The sequence below is a fragment of the Ochotona curzoniae genome, unplaced genomic scaffold (assembly GCF_017591425.1).
Source record: "Ochotona curzoniae isolate NIBS_2020 unplaced genomic scaffold, NIBS_Ocur_1.0 contig_899, whole genome shotgun sequence".
NCBI classification, from domain to species: Eukaryota; Metazoa; Chordata; class Mammalia; order Lagomorpha; family Ochotonidae; genus Ochotona; species Ochotona curzoniae.
This window is the reverse complement of record NW_024466605.1, coordinates 5,438,288-5,465,137: the sequence shown is the minus strand read 5'-3', so window position 1 is coordinate 5,465,137 and position 26,850 is coordinate 5,438,288. Positions and strand designations below refer to the sequence as shown.

Genomic DNA, 26,850 nt, shown 5'->3' with positions numbered 1-26,850 from the left:
AGAAGAAATCGAGCCTCTAGGGTAGCAACCTGCACCCGCACCACCTGTTTTGGTGATGTTAAGGGCTTCGAAAATGACTTGAATTAGAAGCACGATTCTGTTGGTTTTGACTCTTAGTTGTTGGAATATTCCTTAATCTTAAAAAAAAAAAATTCCAGAAATCAGATGAACAAGACTGGCTTGATCAGGTCTTTATGTACTTTGGTATTAGTCCTAATCTAGACTACTCAGATTAATGTATCAGCTTGTCGTTAAGCATTAGAAACATGCATCTATGTTTGCTTCGAAGGTGAGGCAGAGGGCTTTGTCTCCTCTATCAGTGGAAAAGGTGGAGCAGGTGGTTAGCTCAGCAGTGCAGATGCCAGCATCCTTCAGCCAGTATGGTGGTACAGTGAGCAGATCCCCTGCCTGCAGCACTGCTGTCCAGATGAGTGATGGTCCAAGTCCCTGGTGCTTCGCTTCCAATCCAGCTCTGCTATGGTCGGATGGCCCAAGGCCTTGTGTCCGTGCCTGCCAGCTTCGGATGCACCCTACCTCTTGGGGAATGATGCAGCAGATCTGTGACTCAAGTAAAAACATTTTTTTTTTTCCTTTTATATATTTCATTTGAAAAACAGAGGTAGGGCCTGGAATTGGCCTAGTAGCGAAATCTTTGCCTTGTGTATGCTAGGATTCCGTATGGGCACCACTTTGTGTCCTAGCTTCTCCACTTGCCATCTAGCTCCCTGCTTGTGGCCTGGGAAAGCAGGCCCAAAGCTTTGGGACCCTGGACCTGAGTGGGAGACTCAGAGGAAGTTCCTGGCTTCGGATTGGCTCAGCTCTGGCCATTGCGGCCACTTGGGGAGTGGACTAGTGGAAGATCTGTCTCTCCTTCTTTTGGTAAATCTGCCTTTCCAATAAAATAATACATAAATCTAAAAAAAAAAAAAAAGCAGAAATATAGAGGACAGAGAGCTCTTATATTGGTTTGTCTGCAGGACTAGAAGTGGAGCAACTGGGATCTGAAGCTGGTGCCTAAGTGGCATGATGGTGCCTTAGATGGAGACTTAGCCTACTATGCGCCACAGCGCCAGCTCAGAAATAAATATTTTAAGAAAATGCCTGTATCCTGTCGGAGGAGCATTTAGAAGGGCAAATTCAAGAGGATAATGAGGATTTGAGAACTTTTTAACATTGATTAACTTTTTAACTTTTAACATTGACTAAAATGAACTTTAATGTTAAAGATTTGATTTGATTTTAACCTGCTAGCAGTGCCAGATGAAATTACACAACTTTGCCAACATATTCCTTAATTTAAATTGGCTTTTGCAGTTGAGTGGAACTTTATATAAAGCATAAGGACAATAATTTAATTTAAAAAAAGGCAAAACCTAAACCACATTTGAAGAGGTCCTAACAGATCGATACAACTTTTTTTATTTTTAAATATTGTACTATTTATGGTGGTGGTGGGGCATTCTTATTAAAACACAAATTCAGTCATTTCAAAGTAAAAAAAAAAAAAAAGCCTGCATCCTGTACCTGACTGGCCTCGGTTCAATGCCCAAGTCCAGCTCCTGACTCTAGCTTCCTGTTAATGCGGTCCTAGTGAGGCAGTGGCCATGGCTCAAGTGACTGGCTACCTGCTACCCATGTGGGAAGACCTGAGATTGTCTCGCAAGTCCTGGACCATCCCTGGGGACCTGTGCATACGTGGACAGTGACCCAGAGGCTGGGAGCTCTCTGCTGCTCATCTACACACAACAGGCACAGGCCACAGACAAAAACCACCACGGGCAAAGACAGGTTAGAGAAACATATTATTAAATTTAATATTCTTTTAAATACATAACTTTCTCCCACCCCATTCTGGGGATTCCATGTGGAACGCCTGAGATGGTGAGGAGCAAGTATAAACAAAAATACTATTTACAGGAGTGGGGGGGTGGAAAGAAGGCGCCTGCGCAACCATGGCTATACACGGCCCCCAGCCCCCGGGGTCCTTTTGCTCCTTTAAGAAAAAAGCCCCTGGGAAATCAGTTTGAGTGTAGGCCAAGCCCTTTCTCTGGAGGGGCACTGAGACCCCCACTCAGAACAGGAAGCTCTGAGAGTAACTGAGGAGGAGGGGGAGAACGGATAGCACCTCAGATTCTGGCAGGGGAAGGGGTCTCCCCCACCTCCTTCAGCCTGGAGGCAGCCGGCCGGCCAGCCAGCCTTTGTTCCAATGGGGTGTCCAATGTAAACATTGACTTTTCCCTTGTGTGTGTCCCTGCTCTTCCTCCTGCAGCCACAGGGCGAGGCCTGTGGGTCCTTGGTCTTCCCTTCCTTCCCACCTTTCCTGTGGGAGGAGCAGGGAGGGGAGGAAGGACTAGAGGGGGGCTAGGGCCAGCTACAGCCCTTGTCGGTCAGGGCAACTTGTCCTCCTAAAGGAGAGGTCCCATGTTCTTGGCCAGACAGGAACAGACTATTCCCCTACGGAAGCAGGGACCAGGCAGGTGGATTGTCCAGTACCAGCAAACAGGGTCTCGGTGCAGACCACATCAGGACGGTGGAGGAAGGCAGGAGGAGGGTGACAAAGTATGTGACCAGCCCTCTCCCCCCCTGACAATCTGCCTCATCCTTGCTTGTACAGGCTGAGGGGGAACCGGGCACTCCCAAAGCAAGAAGTCTTTTGTCCAGCTGCAGGTGTAAACCCAGGTGGCGCTCACACCAGCTCATCCAGGAGGATCCCGATGCTCTGCGAGGCCTCCGAGGGCCCGGCAATGGGCTTGTTACACATGGGGCACACACAACGCACTTCCAGCCACTTCACCAAACACCTGTAGGCCAGAGAAGCACCATGAGCTGGGAGGAGATGAACAGGAGCATCGACCCTATCCCCTCTGTCTTGCATGTGGGATCGAGTACATTCAGGTCTGGAAGGTTCTAGAAGATGCTTCCTCATTACACCCTTCACTCCCCTCATGACACCCCCTTCTTCTGCTGGATGTAACCCCCCTTCACTCCCACCTCCTGACGTACTTGCGATGAAAGGCATGCTGGCATGGGAGCACGCCTAGCTCGTCCTTCCCCTTGAAGTCTTCCAGACAAACGGCGCAGGTCTGCTGTGGAGAGAGATGGCTGCACGTGAGAGGAGATGGGGCTAGCTCCTCATTCATCCATCCCCAGCCAAGCCCAGCCCTGGCCCTGTCTCCTTGATCAGACAGATTCGCAGTGTCCTGCACTGGTAGGATGGCAGCAGTGAAAAGAGCAGGTCATACGTTCAGCTCAGGCTCAATAGCCTCACATGGCGAGTGGTTCCCATATTGGACAGACTTCTGGGGTCACTGAAGCGCTGTTCTAAGACTCCCTCACAGCCTGTCACATCTGCAGCTAGGCCTCTATGTAACAGCGACAAGTGGGGTAGGCATTGTGGTGCAGTGGGTCAGGCTGCCACTTGGGACGCCTGCACCCTCCCGTTCAAATCCCAGTCACTCAGATTCTCATTCAGCAAGAGAAACAGCAGAGAAATGATGGCCCAGGTACCCGAGTCCCTGCCACCCAGGCAGGAGACCAAAGTGACGGTCCTGGTTCCTGCTTTCCTCCTGGCCTGTTCCAAGCCATTGTGGCTGTTAGGGGAGGAAATCAGAGGTCTGAAGACCCCTTGACCTCTGCCCTTCAAGTAAGATAAAAATGAATACAAAGTACTTCCCGGAAATAGAATCAGGAGTTTATTTTGCTGCCAATATTTTTGAAGTACATGCATGAGAATCTCAAAAAAGTTCACAAAATGTAAAAAAAAAAAAAAAAATCATACATAGACCTCCAAATATTTTTTTGCAACAAAAAAATCAACCCATTTAAAATGGCAGCTAGCTATTAAACTCCCCTCCCCTTTTAATTTGTTTATTTGAAAGGCAGAGTAACAGAGAGAGGAGGGAGAGACAGAGACCAGCCACCTGCTGGTTGTCTCCTTAGCTGGCTGCCACTGCTGGGAGCAGGCTGAAGCCAGTAGCTTCCTCCCCACCTCCCACATGGGTACAGGGGCTCTAGCACTCTGCTGCTTTCCCAGGTACATCAGCAGGGAGCTAGGTTGGAAGTGGAATAGCCTGGACACACACCAGCACCCATGTGGGATGTTGACATGGCAAGCGACAGCCACAGTGGCAGCCCCATCCATTAACTGCAGAAATGTTTCCAACCCAAACAGGGTTAGAAAATAGAGATTGTTACAATTTTGGAATATTTAATAGACTATATCAGTCAAGGACATACAATCTGAAACCTAAAATACAAAAAAAAAAGGGGGGGAAATCCAAAATGGGCATCATGTTGGCAGAGCGTTTCTGATTCTGGATTCTGATTGGAATGCTCAGCCTGGATTGATTAGCTGCTGGGATGAGTTCCTTTTGTCTGGCCCAAGCAAACAAGGCAGGAACTTAGCAACTACAAAGATTCCTGCAGGGCCTGGCGTAGTAGCCTAGTGGTTAAAGTCCTCACCTTGCATATGCTAGGATCCCATGCAGGCACTGGTTCTAATCCTGATGACCCCGCTTCCCATCCAGCTCCCTGCTTGTGGCCTGGGAAAGCAGTCAAGGACAGCCCAAAGCCTTGAGACCCTGCACCTGCGTGGGAGGCCCAGAAGATGCTCCGAGCTCCTGGCTTTGGTTCAGCTCAGCTCCGGCCGTTGCGGCCACTACAGAGTGAATCAGGAGACGGAAGATCTTCCTCTCTGTCTCTCCTCCACTCTGTATATCTTATTTTCCAATAAAAATAAATAAATCTTAAAAAAAAAATTTCTGCAACAGCTGGCACAGGGGCTGGGATAAAAAGTGCTGTAGACCTCCCCGCATACTTACTCCATATAGCTGTAATTTCTTGGCATCACCTTTCAATACCACCTGTGAAGAAAAGAGGGGTGGGGGTTTAACGTCAGCAGAAACCAACTGCGGGGGGCATCAAGTGGGATCTTATAATGAAAGGAGTCCCAGTCCTTTACATGGGAGCCTGCCTCTCTTGCCTTATCAACAAGAGAGGGCTGTGGTTGGCCTGGGGCAAGGACAGTGGCAAGGGCTGGCCTCCTTCAGGGCTGCCTGAGCTTGCCCCTGCCTTGCCCTGCCCCAGTGGGAGCAAACAGCCCAGGAGGAAGTCCCCCAGGAGAAGATGTGGCATCTTACCTCCTTGTATCCGTATCGTTCACTCTGCGCCTGGTTCCGGAGTTTGCTGGGGGAGAAAGACAGAGGCGAGAGATCAGGTTACTTTGCTTGTGCCCAAGCGGAGAGCAGGGGAGGTGGGTGGGCTGGTGACTTGGGGACTCAGCTTAGCTGAGCACTGAGACTCTCAGGAGCTTCTAATTTACCGCTGGGTCCCATTCATGGGCTGCCGAGTTCTCGGGCAGGACAGTCCAAACGGTTCCTTTGCTCTCCGCAGTCGCTCCTAGTGCTAGGTGAAGTCTTCCAGGTGTCTGATTTACACAGCTCAACCACATGCCGAGTGCACGGAAATTTAACATGTTCAAGACACATTCCTGTTAATAATCAGGTAGCTGGCTACGTGAAGTCTGTCTTTATGTTGCTGTTAATTTTTTTTTTTTTAAGATTTGTTCTTATTGGAAAGGCAAATCAGATTTGGAGAGACAGAGAAAGATCTTCAATCCACTGGTTCACTTCCCAAGAGGCCACAATGGCCAGAGCTGAGCTGATCTGAAGCTAGAAGCCAGGAGCCAGGAGTTTCTTCCAGGTCTCCCACATGGATGCAGGGTCCCAAGGCTTTGGGCCATCCCCTTCTGCCTTCCCAGGCCATAAGCAGGGAGCTGGATGAGAAGTTGAGTATCCTGGACATGAACTGGTGCCCGTATGGGATCCTGGTGCTGGTAACGTAGGGGTTTTGCCAAGGAAAGGACTGAGCCACCCTATATGAAGTCTATTGTTCTCGGAGCATTTTCCACCCAGGGGACCTAAGAATTCTGGACCCATAGCACTGGACACTCTCCCTTCCCAGCGCCAAACACCACCAACAATGCCTCTGATTCCTTCTCCTTTTAGGCCAGTGTCCTGCATATGCCCAGACCCTCAGCTGCCAAAACACAGCACATGGCCACTAACGGTGATGGCATAACAGCTCCTTGGTGCTTGCTGGGGGTCACTGCCGGGACAGTGAGCCAGTCACCTAAGTTCTCACAGGATCCAAGCACTGGGGACAAATGAAACCCAAAGGAGTCACCTGCCCAAACTCCATAGGGTTCACTGGCTGGCCAGTCTGGACTGACAAAGTCTGTGTGACGACCCGCTTGCCCACTAAGGCAGGACAGGGCACAGTGAAAGGATGCTGTCTGGCCTACATTTCATCAGGCCTGTGACTCTCAGAGTGGCCAGGAATAGAATCTTGTGCCAAGTTTCTGTTTGATTCTCAGCCAGGGAAACTTTGGCTCTGCAGCTGTACATGACCTCCTAGCTGTGGGCTCTAGTAGGGACCTGCATAGGGCTTTCTCAGCCATGTCTCTCTCATGCCTGTGCTATGCCAAGGAACCATCAGGAACACTCCAGGTTAGGATAGGTGTGATCTGCTATGATCTGAGGGTCAAATCCAGCTCACTAGTCACTTTTAGACAATCCCAACCTAAGAATGGTTTTTGTTCTTAGAGAACAGTAACTCTGAGGGCCAGCATTGTAGAACAGCAGTTAAAGCCACTGACTGTGATATGGGAACCCCAGAGGGGTGGCACCACATCATGTCATGGTTGCTCCTTTTTTTTAAGATGTATTTATTTTTATTGGAAAGTCAGATTTATTGGAAAGTAGAGACATAAAGATCTGCCATCTACTGGTTCACTCCGCAATGGCAACAACAACCGGAGCAGAGCTGATCCAAAGCCAGGAGTTTCTTCTAGGTCTCCTACATGGGTGCAGGGTCCCAAGTCTTTGGGCCAGCCTCCACTGCTTTTCCAGGCTATAAGCAGGGAGGTGGAAGGGAAGTGGAGCAGCTGGGACACAAACTGGCACCCATATGGGATCCTAGTCCACGCAACATGAGAACTTTAGCCACTAGGCTACCATGCCAGGCCCTTTTCTTTTTCTTTCTTTTTTAAGGTAGCATTAAATAGAGGAGAGAGAGAAAGAATCTCCCATTTATTGGTTCATACTCCAAATGGCCACAATGGCCAGAGCTGGACTGGTCTGAAGCCAGAAGCCCAGAGCCTCATCTGAGTCTCCCCAGTGGGTTCAAGGGCCCATGCATTTGGGCCATCCTGTGCTGCTCTCCCAGGTGCATTAGTAGGAAGCTGGATCAGAAGTGGAGTTAGCCATGACTTAAACCAGCACCCATTTGAAATGCCAAAGTCCCAGGCCCAGCATGCCATGCTACATTGCTGGCCTGGCCCCTGCTCCACTTCCACCTAGCACCCTGCTAACAGCCTGGAAAAACTGCAAACATGGCCCACGTGCTTCAGCATCTGCTACTCTTGTGGGAGACCCCAGATAGAGTTCTAGGCTCCTGCTGAAGCCTGGCTCAATCCTAGCCATTACTGTCATCTGGGGAATGCGTCAGCAGCTGGAAGACATTTCTCTATATGTATCTTCCCCTCTCTTCGTAACTTTCATGTACAAATAAATCCTAAAAAAAAAAAAAGATAGTACCTTGTGACATACACAAACTACATGGAATTCAAATCTCAGTGTCTATGAGATGTCACGGGTACCCAGTCACATTTACAGTTTACACAGTTTTCGTGGCTCTCTTTGCACTCCAAGGAAAAGCCTGCTAGTTGTGATCCAGCCCTCAAGAGAAAAAGGACCGCTGACCTGAGCTAGAAAACAGAAACTGAATCTCCAGAGACTAGCTGGATCAGGGGGTGGAAAAAAAATCTGCACCCGGCAACAGAGAAGACGGTTCCGCAGGTGGTGCAGGAGGCAGAAGGTGAGGCCAGAGCCAGGTCCACAGGGTAGGGCCAGGCAGATAAGAGCAGGCTGCCAGCTCCCTCTGTCCTTCCTGATGGGAAGTCAGGTGGTCGGGCATGGTTGGCGATTCCTGGCACCTCTACAGAATCACTGTCCAGGTGGATGGCTGCCATGGCTTAGGGCTGTACCTGCAGGGTCCTTCCCACCTCTTCTCTCTGTGATCCCCGCAGGGCTGGGCTATGGACCAAAGTGGGGCTCCCACTGTCCAGTCCTTAATGTGCAGTGCATGCCTCTGTCTTAGAAACAACTCTTGCATGTCTCTCTCTTTCCTGAATGGCAGGAGAGGCACAGGGAAGGACGCACAGGAAGCTGCAGTGAGCTGGGCTACCACCTGCAGTCTCCATCACCAGGGAGCTCAGAGCCTCCTCCGGAGACCAGACCCCGCAGGCCTGGGACGAGGTCTGTGCAGAGGTCACGTGCCCAAGAGCCTGTATTTTTCACTCTGTCCACACAGCTTTGGATACTCACAGGCCTTATTAGCCATGCAAGCACCCCCAAGTGAAGTGTGGCATCTTCGGCTTGCTGGATCTGCCTGCTAGCCTGCCCTCCCTCTCCCATCTTCGCCCTGCTGTCTGGGCTGGCTCCTCTTAATGATATCACTCAGGGGAGCAGAGCCTCTTTTACGCCAAAGGCCATTTGGATACAAAGGACTTCATTCACAGACCACAGGCAACCATCAACAGGCAGCATTAGTTTGCTGTATATACAGATTCACTGAATTTTGAGTCCAGTCCGTGGAGGCCTTGTCAGGGCCAGACCGAAGGACTCTGTGGGGCCTTCTACGGCCCACATGGGCCAGATGTGCCCCATCCCTGGTCCAACTCAAGGAGTCGTGCGGAATGCTCAGGACAGGAAAGGGCTCACGAGTGGCGCCTGCAGCCTGTGTACGGATCTCAGCTCAGGAAGGATCCGATCACAATGCAGCAGGGCCGGAGGTGGAGCTGAAGGCGCCATCCCAGCTGGGGTTGTGGTGCCAACCACTCCGGACAGGTGGCTTCCACAGCTGTTCAGATGAGCCAAACAACTAAAAATACCCTCCCTTTCCATGGGGGGGGGGGAGGAAGGGGGTCTCCCTTTCCTCTTTTCCCTTTTAGAACAACAATGCAGCCAGATCCCCCAAAATAAGTGTTTCTTTCCTGTCTATTTGTAGTTCGCAGGCCCCTCCATCCTGTGTAGGGCAGGGGTCAGTTCTTCAGGGCCCGAGGGAGGCGCGAGGAGGTGCTAGGGGTGGGGACTCTGGCTGATGAGCTCACCAGGTCGGGGAGCAGCAGTCACGGGCCTATTTTGGCCGAGGAGGAAACCAAGAAGCAGGGAGAGGAAGTGGCGTCTGCGCTCGTGTGTCCTTCTATATATAGATGCACTCGGGCTGCCACATACCAGTGGGCCTCGAGAACCCTGCAACACCAGCGTCAGCAGGCTTCAGGCTGGAGGGCAGGCCACAAAGGAGCAGACGGACACAGAAGTGACAGGTGGCACACGCAGCTCCACAGCTTTTCCCATAGTGCGCACTCTGACTCCAGCCAAAGACAGCAAAACCGTCCTCCGCAGGAATCACCATCTCCCCAACCCCCACCCCACCCTGGTCAGCTCTAGAGAAGGTGGCCACAACATCACAGCAGCTCTCCCACCTCCCACTCGGGGACTGAGACTCGCAGCAGCCCACTTGCAGAAGATGCCTGAAAGCCTAGCTTGTTGTTCCCAGGTGGGTACCTCTCTCGGCTTCCCTGGATGGGAATCTTGGGAAAATCCTTAGCCACCAGAACATGGCTTTTCTTGTTTATAACCTGAGGAGCAACTGAGGGGATGACTTTAAAAATGCTGGCCATGAAGGCTAGTGCTGTAGCACAGTGGATGAAGCCACACCCCGCAGTGTCTGTATGGGTGCCAGTCTGAGTCCCGGCTGCTCCACTTCTGACCTAGCTCCCTAATAAAGCACCTTGTGGAAGCAGTGGAGGATGGCTCAAGTGTTTGGGCCTCTGCACGCATATGAAAGACCCAGAAGGAGCTCCTGGCTCCTGGTTTCAGATTGGCCCAGCTCGGACAACTGCAGCCGTTTGGGGAGTGGACAAGCAGGTGGAAGATGTGTGTCTCATCTCTGACTTTCAAACAGTGTTTTTTTCAAAGCTGCCTACAATTCCTCACAACACAGGAGCCAACTCAAAGTCACACCTGTTAGTGCCACAATCAAGAAAAGAATCCCTGTCATGTACTTTCTAGCCCAAAGCAATTTTCTCTGGAGTTTCTTCTCTTGACCATGTTTTGCCCTCTGGAGTGCGCATGTGTATGAGACCAAACAGAGTTAGTTTTGCAAGCCCTCCTAGCTTTGTCATGAATCTATTCTGGGGAGTCTCCCCACCTTCAGCCCCTGAGGAATGAGGCTAACTGCTTGAGCGCTTGTTTGGAGGTGCTAGCAGGGGAATGCTGCTACTCCTGTGCCCTTGACGGAGGCCCATCCTTTAGCGAGTAGGTCATCCTCTGCGACCAAGTGCTCGACTTTGGGAGGAATGCCCACAGAGCCATGAGGGAGGAAGGGGATCCACTTAGCCAGCCAGATCAGCCCAATCCACCCTGGAGATTAATGGGGCGACAGATGTCACAGCCAGATCACCTTCACATTCAAGGCCAATTGCCTGATACGACGATTAAAGGCAGGGTCATTGGGCATAAGAGTTAGAGGGAGAAAACTCAGCCTTGGGAAAAGCAGAGGGATGGAGAGGGAAGAGGGGGAGAACTCCAGAAACCTACCCTCACCCCCATTCTAGAGTCGGATGCCAATGTCACACTCGGTCGCACCACAGCGAACCTCAACCCCGATTTTCTTTGCACAGGCTTTGGTGAAAAACCCAAGGCAGCCACACAGGACTGAGAGGACAGTTCCTTCCTAGGGAGCCCCTTCTCAGCTGACAGAGTGGGGAGCATGCCTGCCTCCTCTTCACACACTCACACGTGCTGGGCTTCTCAGCAGGGAGCCCGGACACCTTTGCCTTAATCTTCTTAAAGGATTTGGTCAGACACCAGCCCATAGCCCACACCCCGGCAGACCAGATGTCTGCCCAGGCATTACCATTCTGTGTGGAGGGGGGATGGGTGGGCACCGTTGTCACAGTGGCTCTAAGGATAAGGAGCCCTTTGGTGGGGGTGGCAGGGATGCTCGGCACTCTCCCACCCACTGGACAGTCCCACACAGTGCGTTGGCGTCTGTACCACCAGCACACCCCAGGGATGTATACCCCGAGTTGGAGTTCATCCAAAACAACAACCTTGCTTGACTTTGTTTTGAATGCTAGATACAAACCATGACCAATTTCCATGTCCTTCAAAAGGAAGCAGAAGAAAGAGTTGCTAGGGCTTGGCCAATGCTGTCAAGCTTAAATCTGTGCCTGGACCCTAAGCAATTAAGAATAGGTGACATATTTAGCTCTTTTTCCCCTCCCTTCAGTCTCAAAAATAAGGGCTTACAAGGCAGCATAAACTCACAGATCTCCAGACAGCAGCTTGCTAATATTAGCAGAGTGGACAGCAAGATTTCCCAGGAGGGCATAGGAATATGCCCCTAGGAACAGTCAATCTCCAACTGACTACAGGTCCCCCCAGAGGGCACGGGTGGGGAGTGCAAAGGGGAAATTGAGCTCTACTATACAAATAATAATTCCAGGCTACCAGAGATGAGCTGGCCAAGAAGTGGAATGCAGTCTGACCCCTGATGACTTAACATGCTCTGGGCCACCATGATGGGGTGGTACAAACAGAAGCACCAATCTTCGGAGGCCCCAAGAGGGGCAGCTAAGCCACATCCTTAGAGCAGCTGGCTCCAGTGTGTGGCCAGGCCAGTTGTGCAACCCTCTCTGCTCCCTCCAGGACTTCCCATCCCTGTCGGCCAGGCATGCACTCACCTGATAAAGTAGCAGCAGAAGATGAGGCTGAGCATGAAGACAAAGATGCCTGTGCCGAAGATGACCATGTAGATGTTGAGAGGAAGGTCTTGGAAACTGATGGGTGGCATCGAGCAGGACTTGTTGGTGCTAACCAGTCCCAAGCCACAGAAGCACCCTGCAAAAGGAGAGGAAGAACAAGGTTAGCGTTGTCAACCTACCCTCTCGAGCTGAGGGCCCTGTGTCACCCAGGATGCTAATGGAACAGTGCAGGACATCAGACCCTGTCTCGCTGGCTACAGCCTATATAGCCCAGCCCTAACACTAACCAGCAATGGGATCCCCGCTGAAGTTATTTCACTGGCCCATAAAATGGAATACTACATACAGTATATCAAACAGCATCCCATCTAAGCAGTCTAGTGATGGGCACAAAATTGAAAATTCAGTTCCATCAGGTGCAAGCCCATATAGTTCAAAGACGGACTATATAGATATTTCTAATGTATGAAAATGCATTGTTTGAATTCCGACTCTACCTTTCCCAAGGCAGCTCGTGACCTTTAAGAGATGCTGCACTTAGCTTCACTTTGTCATAGAAAAACAAGCAAAATGTAGAGAGGAGACCACAATGGTGGAAGAAATATGCTCTGTAAATTACACGGTGTAATTGCAAAGGTCATTTATCATGATGAAGCCACCTGCTCCAGAAGATGAGCCGTGCCAGGACTAGAATAGAAATTGTTCACTCCAAGGCCCGGCCAGCATTCCAGAGAGTGGCCGTAGGGACAGGGCTGAGGAGGGGACTGCAGTTCCCTTGCTGGTCACCTCACGCCTTTCGACTCCAAGCCTCCATGTACCCGCTGGCCAGTATGTCCCCAGGGAACTTGGTAGACATGCACGCAGACTGTCCTTGTCCCTCTTCCAAAACATGAAATCACAATTGGCATTTTCACAAGATCCTCAGGAGATTCCTGTGTGCACTGGGGTTTCAGAGGCAGCACTGGTGAGGACCTTCTAAAGTGGCTATGAGGAGGGGGAACTGGGCATTGTGGCACAGCCCCTTAAGCTTTTGCTTGCAGAGCTGGCCTCCTAGATCAGAGCCCCAGCTTGAGTCCCTGCCATTGCACTTTTCCAAGCTAGCTCCCTGCTATTGTGCCTTGGAAGCAGTGGAGGACGGGTCATCATTTGGAATTCCTGCCATTCACATCAGAGACTGGGAGTTCGTTCCTGGTTCCTGGCCCAGCCCCAGTTGTTGTAGCCACTTGGGGGAGTTGAACCAGCAGATGGAAGATCTCTTTCTCTTTCAAATCAATGAACAGAAACTTTTAAGAAGTGGCTTTGGGATCCAGCACAATAGTCTAGCAGCTAAAGTCCTCACCTTGCACATGATGGGATCCCGTATGGGCACTGGTTAGGATCTTGGTGTTGTGCTTCCCATCCAGCTCCCTGCTTGTGGCCTGGGAAAGTAGTCAAGGATGGCCCGAAATCTTGGGACCCTGCACCTGCTTAAGAGACCCGGGAGAAGTTCCTGGCTCCTGACTTGGGATTGATCAGCATGGCCATTGCAGCCACTTGGGGAGTGAACCAGTGGATGGAAGATCATTCTGTCTTTCCTCTTTGTAACTCTAACCTTCCAGTTAATAATAATAATAATAATAAAAGTGGCTGTGTACTTCCCTTTCTACAAGGGTCAGGGATAACTCATGCTGGGTTATCGACTACAGTTGTCACCTCCTATCTGCCAGCATTTGACGGGAAGGTGACGTCTCTGCTAGGAGCCACAGTCTCAACAGACTGCACAGTTCTCTTCTCGGGTGGTCCCTCCCTGGGTTGCCGGAGTTCTGCAGCAGACTGGCTCCAGAGCCTGGAGGTGGACTCTGACCTCATGTATGGCATTCCTTGCCACCCCTGGCGTGTACCCTATGAGCCTGCATCTTCAACCTCTTTCAAGGGCTACACACATCAGATACACACTTCCCAGTTCCCCCTGCTCATTGCATACTACTCTCTGCCTAGAAATGTCATCCTGCTTCAGGTTCCTGCTGCCCCTTCTGACCCCACAGCCAGACACACTGTATTTCTCATGTATTTCCCAGTCCTTCTGTCTCCCTAGTAGCTCCTGACTCCGTGTTCTCCAACACCACACCCTGAGGGTCAGCCCAATGCCACCATCCACCCACCTCTCCCCACCGGGGGCTCCCTCTCCCCCTCTGCCACTGGCCAAACCTGGTCTTTGTCCAAAGACCCCTTGCTTTCTTAAAGCCTACAGCTCTCAACCCCATGCCACCTGCTCTTGCTCTCGCTTGCTCAGTAAGCACAGGACACAGCTCACACCCCTAGCACTGACTTATAGCACAGACATGCATGAAGCATCGATCACATGCTAGCAGGATGATGTTGGAGATACACAAGCCTGAAAGAAATGACTGGGTAAGCTTACCAGACAGGGAAGCTGACATGAAGATATGCATCATGGGAAGTGAGGTACTCTACAACAAATGTGGCTATAATCCTGCAAACAAAGCCAAAAGAGCCACAAAGTATGCTCCACCCTCCCACACCAGCCCAGAACACTCCGAGGTCCGTCCGTCCGAGGACATCGACTATTTGTATTCCCCATACCCAGCCTGCCCTACTGCTGGGCTTGTTAATCACTTCTGGGGTTCTCAAAACAACCTGGTCCCCTCAACAAAGGCTCCTGTTTCCATGTAAGGAGACGAAGGTTTGGGCAACCTGCCCAGGGACTGCCCTCGGCGGATGGGTCACCAGTCAACCAGCAAGCACTGCAGAGAGCTGCTGCCCGCACTGACCTAGACGCTGGGAGAAATACAAAGTCAAAGAAACCCTTGTTCTCCAAGACTTTCTGATTAATTTGCAATTAAAGACTCATTAGCTTCTCAACAGCGCTGATGGTGCTGTTTCTAATAGGGAAGCACTTTTGCTCCTAGGCTCCAGCAAGGGCTAGAAAAGTGAGTTTTCAGAGGCCAGAGTTGTGGTGCTGTGGGAGAAGCCACCCTGGTGATGCCGGAATCCTGGGCGCTGCTTTGAGTCCTGACTGTTTTTCCTGGGATCCAGCTCCCTGCCAGTGCATCTGCGAAAGCAGCGGAAGAAGGGGCAGGTGCCCGGGTCCCTGCCATTCAGGTGGAAGCCTGGAAGGGAGCTCCCAGCTCTTGGCACTGGCCTGGCCCAGCCCCAGCTGTGGTGGCCATTTGGGGAATGAATCGGTGAATGGAAAATCTCTATCTCTTTAACTCTGACTTCCAAATTAAAAAAATAATAATAACCTTTTTTTTAAAGATTTATTTATTTTTATTGGAAAGGCAAATCAGATTTGCAGAGAAGGAGAGAAAAGATCTTCTATCTGCTGGTTCATTCCCCAAATGGCTGCAACAGCCAGAGTTGAGCTGATCCGGAGTCAGGAGCTTCTTCCTGGTCTCTAAGTAGGTACAGGGTCCCAAGGCTTTGGGCTGTCCTCTACTGCCTTCCCAGGGCACAAGCAGGGAGCTGGATGGGACGTGGAGTGTCTGGGACATGAACTGGCGCCCATATGGGATCCGACACTTGCAAGGTGAGGATTTAGCTCTTGAGCCATTGCACCAAGGCCAATTTTTTTTTTTTAAAGTACCTTTCGGGCAGAGGATGGCTCAAGTCTTTGGGTCCCTGCACCCACATAGGAGATCCAGAAGCTCCTGGCTTTGGAAAAGCCCAGTTCTGGCTTGTGGCCATTTGGGGCATGAACTGGTGCATGGAAAATCTCTGTCTCTCCTTCTCACTAACTATGCCTTTCAAATAAAAAAAATCTTCAAAAAAAAAAAAGTCAGCTTTTGCCAGCCTTCTCCACTTGAACACTGAATCTCTTTGCAGGCCACACCCAAACCATTTTTCTATGATGGCACCTTGATGGACCAGCTAGAGATGGACAACTTTTGGTCTACCCTAGCCAAGGGCCTCGTGATTCCTTCCCAAGACATGCAAGTCTCAACTCCCAGGAGCCTTTGGCCCTAGAGTCTCGGCAGCATCAGCTGGCATGGGATGGTGGAATCCCTGCTATACCTTGGAGCGCCCCTTCACCTTGTATGAGTGGACCTTGGCATCTTCAAGGTCCCTCGGAATCTCTCTCTACTTCCAGCCTCGACTTGGCAGATCTGTGGGAGCAGGTACTTCCCCAGGCACACGGGGCCCAGCCCACCTTGGCTCGCTTTATCCCTATCAGCTTGCCCTGTCAGACAGAGGTTTTCCCTGGGTCCCGGGATTAAGTCAGCTCAGGACATCAGGGGATAAAGAGTTGCACAAGGTAAGAGATGTTCATTTGCTTGTATTACAGGTTGACTATCCCTTACGCAAGATGCTTGGGTCAAAAGTCTCAGACTGGATTTGTTTCACGCCCCTCCCCCCATCTTGGAATATCTGCACATACATGAGGTTTTCTTGGGTGGAGGAGAGAAACCTCAACAAGAAATTCACATGTTTCATACACACATGACCTGCAGGCAATCTGACACACAGTACTTCAGTTTTGTGCATATTCTCCAAAGTTTCACAGTGTGGAGTTTTTATCCACCTGTGGCTTCCGGTCAGAACTTTCAGAATTTTGGAGAATCTTGGAATTGAGATTAAGGACATTTGACAGTATCTCCCAAAACAAAGAAAGGACAACACAGCCAGCCGTGCAGGGCGTCCACGGCCTCCCAGGCAAGGGAGCCCCTCTCCCTAAACCTGGGCCCCATTGTCTCTGCCAACCTCTGAAAGCCCTGACATCAGAGCTCCTCAACGCAAGCCCGTGGGCTGCGAGCAGGGCTTATGTCAGAGAAGGGCCGGCCCAGGAAGGCCAGTGGATCTGGGTACGGCTGCTCCTTCGCAGCCAACGGGAATCCTTCCCGGACTGGGATGCACCCCGCCGTCCCCCGCCCCCTCCCACATTACCGGCCTATCACACAGAGCTTGGGTCGTTTTCAGGAAATTAGATCCGACTCGCCCAAGGAGGAAGGAGGGGAATGGGGGTGGGGAGAGGACGCTCACCCGCATGTAGCCTCAAACCTTGCCCTAAAACAAAAGCCTCTCGAAATAATTAATCCAAGACCTGCCAGGAGTTGGCTCCCTAGAATGGGTTTTTCTTTTTTCCCCACCAGTGACTAGCCAGGCTGCCTCATCCAGAGACAAGGCCAGCTGCTCCCCCGCCCCTTCTCTACTCCCCATACGCTTGGGAAAAAAGAAAAGAAAAAAACCTTTTCCACACTCCCGGACCCTTGCGGGAAAAGTGAGCAGGTTACAAATATTTGAGGTTCTGGCATTCACCCCGCCTAACCTGTGTCACCTGAATCACACAAGAGCCTCAGGTGAGATGAATTAACTTGGCAACACGCCCTGGACCTGGGGAGCGGTGAGGCGGAGTGGACGCGAGGAGCAAGACAAGCCGGGTTGGGGCCGCAGTTGCTCAAGTCTCTTAAGGGGGGCCCCGAACCCCAACGGAGCAGCTGCGTGCTGGGGTGGGTGCAAGCCTTTACCCATGCAAAGAAGCAAGGCTGTTTCATCTGGCGCCTTCCACAGGGTGGTCAGGGCGAAGCCAACAAAGAGCGAGCGAGCCAGGACAACCCAGCCGCGCCGGTGCCACACGCTGCGCTGTGCACCTATTTCAAGTAGCCTGCAAAGTTTCAGGCTGGGAACTTGTGAGCTCCCTCTAGGAGATCCCAGCCCCAGCGCGGAATTCATTCCCCCAACAGCCCACAACAAAGAACCGAACGTCTGGGGCGCACAAAGGCAGGGGCAAGCGGGTGGAGGACGAGCCCGACAGGCCACACAAAGGCGAAGTAGCTCCCATTCCCCTCCTTCCCCTGCACCCGGACCCCGGCGTGAAACTTGCGCGGTTTCCCATCCCGCGCGGTGCACTGCCGCGCTGAGAGCCCGGGATGCCGTGTCCACCGTCCCTTCTTTGGAAACGCAGAAAACTTGGCTTCCCCGCCCGGGGACTCACCGTTACACCACTGGAATGGGTGCATTAAGGAAGTCTCCACGAGTTCCCTCGGGCGAGCGGGCGCCGGCGGCGGGGTGCTGGGGAAGGACGTGCGAGTCTGCAGGAAGGGGCCGGTGCGCTGCTCGCAGCCGCCTCTTTCTCCGGGAGCGGGAGCGCTGCGGCGGCGAGGCCGGGTTCCGGAGCAACAAAGGGGGAAGAGGAGGAAAACAGATCGCCGCAAAGGTCCGGCCCCGGCCCCGGGCTCACGCGAGCGGGTTGAGAGGGTGAGGTTGGGAGCGCGGGGACGCCAAAGCTCCGGGAGCTCCGCGGTGCGGGTTGGGATTCCGAAACTGACACCCACCGCGCACGCCCCCTCCGTTTTACGCCCCCCTCCGACCCGGGAAACTCCACCCCTTGCCCGTCACCCGCCCTCCGGCCAATAAAAGCCTTGCTCCTGCGCGCCCGGGGCGGGTGGACCGGGTGGGGTGGACACTCCGGCCCTCCAGCGAGGAGGGAACTCCCGGGCCTGGCGGGCGGACGTGGAGAGCCACATGGCCCTGCGTCCTGTTAGTGCCTGGCGCTTTTGGAGCTCCTAGGGAAGCGGGGGCTGGGGGAGAGGCTCCAGGGCTGGGCGAAGGATCCTTGCCCCGGGATGGGTTGGGGTGGGGGCGGCTGGCATGTCCCCACCCCCGACAGCGCAACAGGGCAAGGCGGGTGTGTTCCACAGGAGCGAGGACTGAAAAGGGCTCTCTCTGCCCTGGCCCTGCCTTGTATTCATCAGGAGCGGAGATGACCCTTGAGGTAGCTGCCTCGTACTAGGTACAAAACCAGAAACGGAGATTTTCAGAGCCTTTAGGGCAGGAGCCTTCTGCGTTCCTGTCACCGCACAGGTGTTGAATGGCTCTGAAGTCCCGTCCACCATCTTTTTATGTGATGTTGCATGGTTGGTTTGGTACTTTTCGTCTTTATTCGTTTATTTATTGCTCCTTTTATTTTTAAGATTATTTTTATTGGAAAAGCAGATCCCCCCCCCCCCAGACTTCTTTGTGATGGGCCCCCTCCCTGGTACACAAGTTGCTTTAGTAATCCTTTAGAAACAACAGGTCCTGCTTTGGGCACTTGGGGTTGGAAAGGGGAGGACAGTGTGCCAGCCAAGCACAAGCAAGCAAAGGAGCCAGCGAGCACTTGCAAGTCTGGGTTTTCCCAGTGAAATTCTTATCTCCTTCCATCTGTTCATTGAAGATAAGTGCATTATCTGACTCCAGGGAATTCCTGACACCCAAATAAGATTATGCAGGATGCCTGCTTGGCTGTGGAAAAGCATTATCTTTAAAATATCACTTGATTTGAGAAGATCTCAGAGAAGGCTGGGATAAATGCAGTCCCCCTCCTGTCCCCAGGGAATTGGATCCAAGCTGCATCTCTCAGCTACCAAAATCTCAACATGCTCTGTGTGGCATTTGTCCGTGACCTGTGCCAGCCTCCCATATGTTCTACATCCCCTGGGGGTTTCTTATAAAACAGAATGTAGCGTTAATGTAAACAGCTGTCACATGGCACTGTTTAGGGAAGAACAGCCACAAGCCTGCACATTCAGTACACCTGCTTTCCCCTCAAGTATTTGAAGATATGTCCGTCGTCAGCACCCAAACACACCGGGGAACATAGAGGCCAAACAGACTGGAACTTAACACGTCATGACTGGTTGTTACAAGCTAGTCTGCAGTGGCATCGTGCACAGACCCAACAGATTTATTAGTTGGATAGTTGTAAAAAGCCTCCTTAACTGGCCCAACGCTCCTCTGTATCTTCAGACTTCAAAGCCAGCAGGAATCTCTTTGATGGTGGAGATGTAACCTAGGCAGACTCCCTAGGCCCCCAGAGCCCAGAGTTGAGGTTTCGGTAGTTAGAGGAACGGCCCCCAGAAACCTTCACTTCAATGGAAAAAAAAAGTCATCTGCCTTTATTTACCCTCCAATCCATTCTTCATGCCGGCACCAAAGCGGGCTTCTCTCTGAAACTTCTGTCTGTACATGCATTGCCTTGGTAGCTTTTCCTGGTCTCTGGTGTGGGCAGAATGGGGCTCTCACCTGCAGGGCAGCGCTGGAAGCTTTGGAATCCTGGTTCGTTCCACACACGCACACACTTACATACCCACTATTCACCAGCACACACGTGTGTGGCCCTGCTTATTATTCCTTGAGCACAGTCTGTTCCCTCCTGACTGGCATTTTGTGCGTGCTGTTGCTTCTGTATGGAATGCCCATTTTCCTTCTGGGCCTGGCAAATATTTCACAAGAGACAACTGAAAGTCCACCTCTTGTGTGGCCTTCCCTGTTAGCCTTGTCTCCCTCCAAATCTCCTTTAACACTTTACATGCACAATGAAGTGTGTGATGGAATGACAAAGACAATTCCGCGATTTCCTGAGATTGACTTTTCTTGAGCGCTCCTCGTGAGAGATGTGAAGAGTGTGGACCCACATTTCATGGTTCCAGTGTGTGATTCAATATGTGTTTTTGGAACTTGTGTTTATGCATGCATGTGAATAAGTAACTTAAGCCAAGTTCTAGATAGAGTGTAGAGGTTGAAGAGATTGGGTTGATTACACTGTATGATTCCAACTGTGTGATTCTTCTGGAAAAGACGAAACTTTGCACACACACACACACACACACACACACACACACACACACACACACACACAAAAGCCAGTGTACCAGGGCTGATGAAAGATGACGGAGTGGTAGGGCCCAGGATACTGCCGTGTGTGGTGCTCTAACGGTGCGTACAGGTCATTACACATTTGTCCAAACCCCATGCAGCACAAAGGGGGAACCCTAATGTAAACTGTGAACTTGAGGTGACTGCGGCTGTCAATGTGGGTTCATCAAGGGCAACAGACGCACCTCTGTGGTGCAGGTTGCTGGTCACAGATAGGAATGTGACAGTGTGACACGCTGGTCTCACATTGCAGCTCTGGGGAGGGAGATGGCATCGGAGATTCTGGTCTTTGTCAGTGTTGCTCTGTGGCAAAATTTGCTGTGAACTGTGGTCTAGGAGAAAAACAAGGGTGTGTGGTAGCTGCTGGCCTGGCATTCCTCACAATTCACTGGTTCAGAGCAGAGGTGTGAGGAGGTGGCAGGGAGGGGATACAAATCTCCCGCTGGGTGTTACCAGTGCCAAACTGTGGGAGAGTCTTTGAAGGGGAAATTGAGGTGCAGAACAGTTCCCTGCCCCCCAACTACAGACAAGCTCACAGTGAGTAAACTCACAGGACGCAGAGCTGGCCCAGCCAGTGCAGGGAGCCTTGCTTGCTAATACCTGTGTGTACCATGACTGCTGTTCTCAGCCGAAGTTGCTCCGAAGCGCTCTAACGCATTACCGACTCCAGCTTGCAACAACCCTCACATCCGCAGTCTTCCAGCCCCGTTCTTCCTGGCTGCTATGGCCACAGGGCAGTGTGCCTCAGCGAGTGACTTGGCTGCCACCTGTGGACTGGAGGAAGGATTGGGCCACCTGTTGGAGCTAAATGGATTCCTTATAATGTGCCAATCCCATTTAGGTCTCTTACCCACCCCACCTCCACCAAGCCATATGGTGGTTTATACCCCTAGGTTTCTGTGAGTCTGAAGGCAAGCCTGTTATTTTATGGAGAAGAAAACTGAGGGCTTATGTTGGGGTGCAGAAGGTTGACCTCTGTTTGTGGTGCCACTTTGCTAATCCAGCCTCCTGCTAATGGGGCTGGGAGAGCAGCAGAGGATGTCCAGTCTTCTATGCAAATCAATGAGTATTGGAGCCCATCCTGATCCTGCCCACTGAACACTCTGCCCTCATACAAACCAGTGAGAGCTGCAGCCTAGTCAGATTGACCCATAACAACCTCCACCAGGCCTGCCCCCCTGTCTTGGTTCCTGTGCTTGCCAAGATATGCAGTAGACTGGTCCAGTCTGTCCCCAATCCTGTTCAGCTCTCATACGTGTCAATGGCACTGAAGCCCAGTTCAACCCAACCAGTCCCACTATCCAGCCCACATATGTGCTGGAAAGTGCCACTCATTGTCTAGCCATACCCTAGTCCTGGATCTCACGCTAACCAGTCAGAGTGGCAACCCAAGAGGGAGGTGCCATTATTTCCCTAATGGACCCATTCCCTCTTCTAGACCTTGCACTCTCCAGCTGGTTCTGCAGTTTGACTTGACAGAATTTGCCCCCGGTGCCAGCATCTGCCAGCTGATGCTGCAGCAAAGCCCAACTGACCCAGTCCCACTCTGGCTTGTGCATGCACCAGCAGGAACAGTCAGCTTTCCCCTGATTCAGCTCACATGCAGGCCAACAGCCTGGTCTGTTGTGGCCCTGCCCAGCCTGGTCTGTCCCCATCCCAGCTCTCACACTCTTCAATGGAAGTGGTGGTCCAGCAGGGGAGCCCCATGCAGCCCCCCTATGGGATCATGGGCGTGCAAGGCAAGGACCTTTAACCACTTGCGCCATCGCGCCGGGCCCGTTTGCCAACTTTGTGTTAGCTATACCACAACATCCACCAGCTCATGCAAAGGCCAGGACAGATGGGGCAGACTATGCCAGGTAAAGACCTAGCACCTGCTTGCACATGTGAGATCTGGGTCTGGGAATGGGGAACTTGTGGGGGAACTTGGGAAACTCTCCTGGTGGACTGTAGCTCCCACTGTTAAGCATTCGATTGACCTATATGTTGGTTAGACCCAGAAAAGTAGCTCCATTTATTGACAAATGTATGGGTTCTGGAGGGGGTGAACCAGGTAGGGCTGGGTCAACATTATCCCACTGGCATGTGCAGGAGCCAGGCTGGAGTGTGGGTCATGCCAGGCTAAGTTATCACACCTACCTGTTTGCGTGAGCCAGGATGGACCAGACTAAGCAGAGCTAGGCTGCAGCACCCACCAGAGTTGGGACTGGGGTTGGGCCAGGCCAGACCAGGCTGCAGCATCTGATGGCAAAGGCCAAGCGGGGTGATGGGTTATGCTGGACTGAGTCAGAGCAACCACCAGAATACACAAGATTTGTGGCTGGGGGGCAGGCCTAGTTGGTGAGCTAAGGTGATGCCCCAGCTGGGCTATAGTTCCCACTACTGAGTGCAAGAGCTGGAATGGGGGCAGCAAAGTGGGCTGGACATGGTTACAGTATATTTTTGCGTGGGTGAGCCAGACTGGGCTAGGCTCCAGCACTTAACAGTGTTCACAGGAGCCAAGGTAGGTGTAGGACAGGCTAGGCTAAGTCTCTCCACCCACTAAATCATATGAGAACTGGGTCTGGGGGTGAAACAGGCAGGGCTGGGCTGTAGCACCCAATAGTAAAAGCTGGAATGGGTGTGGGCTGGTTGGGCAAGGCTGCTGTACCTGACAGGACAGGAGGTGGGCCAAGTCAGGCTAGGCTGAGAACCCACTGGTGTACATGAGATCTGCCACTGGAGGGGGACCTGATAGAGAAGGTTGGGGAACTCTTCTGTCAGAATGCAGTCCCTGCATATGAGTGTAAGAACCAGGGCTGGCAGCAGCCTAGACCACGCCAGGTTGCAATACCTACCAGCATAGGTGTAAGTCAAGTCTGGGGGTGGGTCAGCCTGGGTACCCACTGGCAGATGTGAGAACCAGGACGGGGTGTAGGACAGGCTGAATTGGGCCACAACATCAGCCAGTTCACATTAGGATCAGGACTGAGGGGCTGGCCTGGCTGGGCTAGGCTGCAGCACCCACCAGCATGAGCTGGGACTGGGGGAAGACTGGGTCAGGCAGGCTACGGCACCTGCCAGGGAATGCCGAAGTGAGGCAAGCCATGCCAGACTGGGCTGCTGTACCCACCAGCACATGTAAGACCTGGAGGAGAAGGGTAGCGAGCCCGGTAGGGGGCTGTGAGGACTCCACTACTTGGACACTGCAACCTCTGGTGAGCCTGAGAATTGGGACTGGGGACAGACCAAGCTGGACAGGGTTACAATACCTATTGGCCTGCATGTGAGCTGGGTTAGGACAAGAGGCAGGCAGAGATAACTGACCAAATCTACTGGTACATGCATGAGCCAGAGTTAAGTGCGGGCTTGTCGGGACTTGCTGCAGCATCAGCTGGCAGGTAAATTCTGGGACTGGGGTCAAGCCTTGTCAAGCTTGACTGAAGAACCACCTGGTGAGTGTAAGATCCAGGGCTGGGACTGGGCCTAGTAGGGAAATTGTGGCCACCCTTCTGGTGGGCTGCAGATCCCATCAGTGCACATTGGAACCAGGGCTTGGGGCTGGACAGGCAGTGGCACTCACTGGCATGAATGTGAGTTGAATAGTGAGGATGATTAGGCTGAGCTGATCCAACACCCACTGATGTGTACAAAAGTCAAACGGAATGCGGAATGGTCTGGACTAGTCTGCTGCACACACCAGCATGCAGGGGAACCAAGTCTGGGGTGGACTTGGTGGGGGTTATTGGGGGTTGCTCCAACTAGGCCACAGTTCCCATGGGTGTGTGAGGACCAACTTTGTGGTGGGTAGGGCTGGGCTGTGATGCAGCATCCATTGGTCTGAGCATGAGATGGGGCTGGAGACAGAACTGACTAGGTAACTGCCGCTACCCATGTGTGCGTAGGTTGATGTGGGTGATGGCCTAAGCCAGACCCCACACTGGCTGACACACATGGAAGAGTCAGGTCTGGGGTCACCTCTGGTGAGGTTTCTTTGGGGACCTCCTCACTGGACCTGTAGTCTTAAAACTCCAACCATGGGGAAAAAATCACAGGATTTGAATGTAATCCCCATCGGAGAGCCTGGGATGACATCAGCCCTCTCCGCTTTCTTCTCACTTACCCCAGATGCAGGAAGAAAAGAGGAGGTTGGAAAGGGTTATTTCATCCATTCTCCCCCATTCCTCAACCCTCCCCACCTAATCGGTGGTCCGCATGAGCATGGATCTCTCCTGACTACTTTAGCATCATCAAAAATAAACTATTCAAAAATAAAAATATATATTACAAAATTATACAAATTGTCACAGTGTTTTCCCTTAATTTTTGAGAAGAGCCTTTGTGTAAAGTATTTGTGGTTTGTTAGAGAAGTTGAGAGTTAGTTATTCATAGTCTATTGGATCTTTCCATTTTTTTTTTTTTTAAGATTTATTTTGTTTGAAAGGTGCAGTTACAAAGAGAAGGAGCTATAAAGAAAGAGCTCTTTCATCCACTGGTTCCTTCCCCAAATGATCTCAAAATGGCAGCAGCTGAACTGAACCAAAGCCAGGAGACTCCTTTGGATCTTCCACAGGAACTCAGGGGCCCAAGCACTTTCGCTTGGCCTTTTCATAAGCAGAGAGCTGGATCAGAAGTGGAGGGACAGGGACCTGAAGTGGCACCCTGGCATCAACGGATGAAATTTTAGTTACTATGCTGCTGGCCCCAGGTCCTTCCATCTTTTTTTACTCTTAAAATCTCCATCCTTCCGCTGTTCAGATGCTTCAGGGTCCTTAGAAGCCAGGCTATTTTAGGGGATAGATGCAACCCTTGGCCAAAGGTATCTGTCATCTTCCCAGGAATTGTCCCAGGGCAGATCTGTGGAAGTCATTTTGCCTCCTCACTTCCTGCCAATCCACATGGAAAGATCCAACAGGAGAGGAAGGTGCTTTTTTGCCTGAATGTAAAATCCTGGATGGGCACTCCGGGATGGATAGCGACTTTTCCCAGGGCGCTGCACTCAGCAGCCCTGGACGCTTCCCTGGGCACCAGCCGAGCCTGGGAGGAAACAGGTGCAGTGCGGCTCAGGTTGACCTGGTTTCCCAGGAATTCTGCACAGTTCTGCTTTGTAATGGCTTTCTGGAGTAAAGCCAGCCCTCTAGCTAGAGCGGAACCAGCTCATGTGTGACACTACAGATTCTAGAATAAAGTAGGGCCACCTTTTATCATTGTTCTTAAAGATGTATTTATTTGAAGGAGGTGGGGATATCTTCAAATCATTGATTTGCTCTCCAAATGGCTATAATGTCCTGGGCTGAGCCAGGCTGAAGTCAGCAGCTGGGAGCTTCATCTGGGTCTCCCATGTGGGTGCAGGGGCCTGAGCACCTGGGCTACCCTCCCCTGCTTTTCAAGGCACACTAGCAGGGAGCTGGATTGGAAGTGGAACAGCCGGAACTTAAACAGATACCCATCAGGTCATGGCTTAACCTACTGCGCCATAACACCAGTTTCCAGAGGACCACTTTTATTTGTTTGAAAGGCAGATCAAGAGAGAGAGGGAGAGAGAAAGAGAGAAAGAGAGAGATTGCCCATCTGCTGGTTCACATTGCAAATGCCTGCAACAAACCAGGGTTGGGACAGATCAAGATTAGGACCTTCTGGGTCTCCCATGTGAGAGTTAGGGACCCAGGCACTCGGGTCATCCTTGATTGCTTTCTCAGCCACAGAGCAGGAAGCTGGATTGGAACCTGAGCAGCTAGAACTTGAACTTCTCACTGAACCCCCCATCCTTCCACACCCTGTGTTCCAAGCTCTGTAGTTGGTGTTAACAGAACTATAGCAACCCCACCATGGCCTGTGGACGATTGCTGTTGGCGCTAGTATTCCAGGCAAGGTGAATTTCTCACCCCCAAACATGCTCTTTCCCCAAGACTAGTACACATGGTGAAGAGTAAAACTCTGGAGTCTGGCAGCATCTGAGCCACAGTAAGCCTCATGTTCCCAGCAGTGGAGTGCAGTCTATTGCAGAAGCTGCTCCAGAGAGGTATATGAGGGACGGAAGGCGTGAAAACTGCTTGCCATATGCCTGGCATGTAAGGCCCTAAATGCTAGTGATTATTGTACTTGGACAACCTATAAAAACATAACTGGGCCTGAAGAGGAGGCAGCGGACCAGAAGTTGGTTGAAGTAGTGTATGAATTAGGAGGCAAGCTAGGATACTGTTAGCATTCTTATATATATAAGCCTGGAGCCTGGAGCTCAGCCAGGGTCTCCCACAAGAGTGGCAGAGCCACAAGTACTTGAGCCATCCATTGCCTGCTGCCAGCTAGAATCAGCAGCTTGAGCTCAAAGCAAGCCCTCAGATCTGGGGTAGGGACTCGCCAACCAGTGACTTAGCTGCTATGCCACCCACCCAACACTGCAGCCT

The 26,850-nt window shown here is 51.8% G+C and overlaps 1 protein-coding gene across 2 annotated transcripts; it reads right to left on the bottom strand.

Moving 5' to 3' along the window:
• Positions 1-1,847: 1,847 nt before the first annotated feature.
• Positions 1,848-18,076, bottom strand: RNF122 (ring finger protein 122). 2 transcript variants are annotated; one of them, XM_040994201.1, is made up of 6 exons: positions 17,763-18,076; positions 11,810-11,966; positions 5,139-5,184; positions 4,821-4,862; positions 3,004-3,086; positions 1,848-2,801 (listed from the first exon to the last, which is right to left on the bottom strand). In XM_040994201.1, the coding sequence occupies exons 1-6, from the start codon at positions 17,785-17,787 to the stop codon at positions 2,687-2,689; spliced, it is 468 nt and encodes a 155-aa protein (XP_040850135.1). In that variant the 5' UTR covers positions 17,788-18,076; the 3' UTR covers positions 1,848-2,686. The 2 variants fall into 2 exon arrangements, with proteins under 2 accessions (XP_040850135.1, XP_040850136.1); XM_040994202.1 differs by having other exon boundaries at positions 3,004-3,083.
• Between the last annotated feature and the right edge of the window lie 8,774 nt (positions 18,077-26,850).